General features: G+C 50.9%; 1 protein-coding gene across 1 annotated transcript; it reads left to right on the top strand.

The window, feature by feature from the left end:
* The first annotated feature begins 528 nt into the window (after nt 1-528).
* LOC127682673 (major allergen I polypeptide chain 1) lies at nt 529-1,711 on the top strand. Its single transcript, XM_052179214.1, has 3 exons — nt 529-589; nt 709-896; nt 1,682-1,711. Exons 1-3 carry the CDS (start codon nt 529-531, stop codon nt 1,709-1,711), a joined length of 279 nt encoding a protein of 92 aa, XP_052035174.1.
* The last annotated feature ends 2,522 nt before the right edge of the window (nt 1,712-4,233 follow it).

Raw genomic sequence — 4,233 nt, 5'->3', positions numbered from 1 at the left:
GATCAAGTTGAGATGCCTGCAACAGCAGGAGAAGCTTGGGTTGAAGAGACTTGTTCAAGGGAAGCCACGAAGCAAATGGAAGACAGGGGCAGGATAGAGACAGGGCAGGGGTCACATGGACAGTGGTCTGAAGACTGCCTTGTCTAGACACGGACTGTGAGCACGGATCTTAACTAAACATTAAGGTACCCAGTGTTATGGGGGGACACAGGCCTTACTTCTCATGGTGTCATTGAGAGACAATTTGACCCTCTCCCTAGCCATACTTTCCTTTGACCATCACATGAATTGTGACCTTAAGATCACTAAGAACAGGACTAGGCTGAGCCAGGTTTTTGACCAGGATCTTATTGTCTTGCCAAAATACACACCTTCCCATGACACAAACACACAGTGCCAGGAAGTTCGAAGATGTGTCCTGGGAGGAGCCTGGAGGGGCTCAGACACGGGCCCCTCCCTGCCCACTGACCAGACCAGGGAAGGGATAAAAGAGCACCAAGTTGAGAGGGAGCACCTTCCACCATTACCATGAAGCTCGCTGGTGCTCTGGTGCTCCTCGGGGCTGCCCTGCTCCTGACTTCAGGAGGAGGTGGGTATTACTGTGTGGGGGCCAGGGATGCAGGCTCTCCTGGCTCTCACTCCCTCTATCCCCTGGGCTGTGCTGATGCCTGACTTTCAAGGGAGGGTGACCTTGTTTCTGTGTTCCAGATTGTGGCCTTTGCCCAGTAATAGACAGAAAAGTTGAACTATTTTTTCACGGGAACTTGGAAGACTATCTTCAGCATGTGAAAGAATACACTAATAACCCTGTCTTAGTGGAAGAGGCTGAAAGAACGAAGACATGTGTCGATAGCAATTTGACAGAGGAAGACAAGACACACATAACCAACGTCATTGTGAGTCTCTGTGTCTGACTAGGGGTGGGGCTTGTGCTTCTCCCCACCTCTGAAGCTTCTCTATGAATACACAAATGTGACACACCTGATTGAGGATGGCAGGAGGATGGGGCAGGAAGGGACTCTCAGGCTGCCTGAATGGGGCCGGGCTACTGAGATCAGACAAGCCACACTAGATCCCTGCTCAAGTGTGGCCTCCATCAGTCTTCCTGACACAACCTCCCAAGTCTAGCTGCACAAGCTTGGGGCCTGGCACCCTTCCCCAGCCTGGGTCTTTTATCCTGACCTTTCAAGCCTACCACACCAGCCCCAAAACAGTCCTCTGTTTTCCTTTTCTCTGTACCTCCAAGGCCACTGTGTGGATGCCAGGCCTGGGGCATTCGAGGATAGAATTAAAGTGAACCCATGTTGTCCCTAGAATTGGTAGGATAAGTCACTGCCTCAGCTGCAGAACTCTGAAGGTCATCATCACCATGTGACAGGAATCAGTTCCCTGTGGGGCCCCAGCTTCCCACAGACTCACATGGAGCCCTGTCAGCTACTCCTCCTTTCTATCCCACAGGTACCTATGGTATCACACAATGTGCCCTCTCCCATCTGGCTGGATTGGAGGCTCTTTACAGAGCTAGTCTCAACAGGTTGGGGACCAGGCTCCCTGGTCCTGGTGAGACACAAGAGAAATTGCAAACAGGCTGCAGGTCCTTCCAGGAGGTTTCTCAGTGCATGGTCAGTGGGGCATGAGTTCTCCTTTCCCTCTGAGGCCTCATTTGGCTTTCTCTTTGCAGGAAAGAATTAAAGCCAGCCCCTATTGTTGATGGGAACCTCTTTGCTCTCAAGGAAGACTCAAGGAAGCCACTTGCCTGCTCACCTGCATTGATGCAGAAAACCTGACCCCTTGCCCCACGGTGTCTAAAAACAGGAATCCAACAATAAAAGCCTTGCAATTCACAAGGGAGCCTGGAGTTTTAGATCCCAGGTTGGGTCTGATTGGGTTGAAGGATACAGCAGGGACAACGAGGAGGACTTTAAAGTGCCACTTCTCAATTGTGGTGCTGCCAAAATGCCCTGCAGAATGCATTAGAAAATGCTGAAACCATATTCACTGCACCACAGTGTCTGTCACTCTCATGGGACAGGGTCCACAGGGTACATACATGACCTCCTAGATTGAACTCCCCAGGAACATGGAACTGAGTAGGATGAGGGACACCAAGAGTCTGCTGAGGACCACACAGGCTCTAAACAGCAGACTCTGTCCCTGCTCCCCAGTGTTGGGACATGAGCCAGTTGTGCAGTGTGTGTATGTGTCTGTGCATCGGTGGTTGTCTTGGCTTCTGTGCCCCATCTAGAAGACAAAAATAAAACTCCCTATCGCCAAGGCTGTCATGAGGCGTCTCACCCATCACAGTGAACAGAAGTTCAGCTTTGAAATCAGTGTGGAACCTGGCCAGAACCAGAACTCAGTTTGTCCTAATATCAAATACCCAGTTCTGAACCCAGTTACTTCCCCCCTGGGTCTTACATGGAGTGGGACCCAGGGTGCTAGAGCTTTAGGACCTGTCCTGTGGCTCTGCTCTGAGGACATGACAGGAAGTACTGTCCCACACCAGTCAGCAAACAGTTGCCTTGTGGCCAGTCCTAAGACCACGTGCCTTACTGCTCCATCAATGAGCCACGTCCTCACAAGGGTCCCAGGCTTCACACCACCAGGCATACCCAGAAGAATACAGATAGGTTCCTCAGGATGCAGAGGCTTATGGAAGGCCCAGCGGGGGCAGGCTCTCTCATTACAGGGCATGCGCTGCAAAGAGTAAAGTGTATTATTCTTTTTCCTAAGGATGTGATAAAATAACAAGCTGAGTATTTATAAAGAAAAACTCATCATATTGAAGGCTCCAGGTCCACAGTCCTGCAGCCTCACTTTTTAACCTCTGTTAAGAACCCACTCACCAGCATGGAGTCAGAAAATAGCATGAGTCATGTTGCCACGTCAGTGTGTGAGTGCTCTCCAGCCTAAAGTACCCGGGGCCTTATTCACCCAGTCTATAGGATTTGTCCCTTCCTAGAGCAACACCCCAGAGATCTAATCATCCTGCTTCCTCATGACACCATCTCTAATGTTACCACACTGGGGACTAAATTTCCAGCACATGAACTCTTAGGGCACACAAGGAAACCAGATTCAAACCAAACAGCACAGGAGGAGGCCATCTTGCATAGACTGAGGCCTGATGTCTGTGAACCAGGCCTCCACCTCACCAGTGTCTAGCCACAGCTTGCTTCTGAAGGGGGGGGGGGGCCTGTTGCCTCTCTGGGAGCTAAGGGTGGTCTAGGGATGGTGAAGATGATGTGACTTAACTCTCCTCACCTCACATGTGGGACCAGGAGCATGCTTCTTTCTACAGATTTAAAAAAAAAAAACAAGAGCATCTCCATCTGTTGCATAGCTTAGCTCCTGCTGGCCTGGGACTTAATCAACGCACTACAAAAACTAAGAATCCTGAGCTTCCCAGGAGATTGGCGACAGATGGGTTAAGTAGGCCTGGTCTTAAGCAGATAGAGTCCCAGTCCCCCATGAGCCTACCGGTGTCATATGTGAGACCTCAAAGTCTGAGCAGGACATGGGTGACAGTTTATGCTCCCTAGAATACAGCTGCCCCGCCCCACACACACACACACACAGTTCTTTGGGGACTTGCTCCAGAGTGACATAAGCCACTGTCCCTTCAAGGTCTTAGTTGCTTTCTCCTTCTCCGGCCTGTAAAGTCAGAGCCACCGGGGGCCAGAAGGAATCAGTATTATATGACCTCCCAGATCTTTCTCTGTCTGACATCCAAGCCAACACACTGAGTTCCCCGCAGGCTGTGCAGGGTGCTCCAGGCTCCCAGCTTCGTGAGCTGTCACCCATGCTAGGGTAAGTGGTAGTGTTGCAGCTGTCTTTGAGTCAGTTCTGCTCCTGTCAGTAACCCTGGGAGAACTCACTGGGTCCCCCATTGGTCTTCTGTGGGATCCACCCTTTTGCTACTGACTCCCTATCTATAGTGAATAAAGACTTGTTTACATCTTCCCTGGAGTAGTGTCACACAACAGCCAATGAGATGGCTTGGTGGGTAAAAAGTTCCTTGCCACCCAGCTCGACCTACAGCCTGAATCTGACCCCCAAGATCCCTGTGGTGGAAGGAGAGACCTGTCTCCCACACACTGTCTTGAGTTTCCACGCAGCTCCCTACCATGCACAGACTCCTCTGCATATGCACACGTTCAATTCCAGTGCTTGGGAGACAGAGCCAGGCGGACCTCTAAAAGTTCAAGGCCAGCCTGGTCTACACTGTGAATT

Source organism: Apodemus sylvaticus, chromosome 1 (genome assembly GCF_947179515.1).
Source record: "Apodemus sylvaticus chromosome 1, mApoSyl1.1, whole genome shotgun sequence".
Taxonomy (NCBI): Eukaryota; Metazoa; Chordata; class Mammalia; order Rodentia; family Muridae; genus Apodemus; species Apodemus sylvaticus.
Note: the sequence above shows the minus strand (reverse complement) of the source record. Positions and strands in the feature narration are given on the sequence as shown.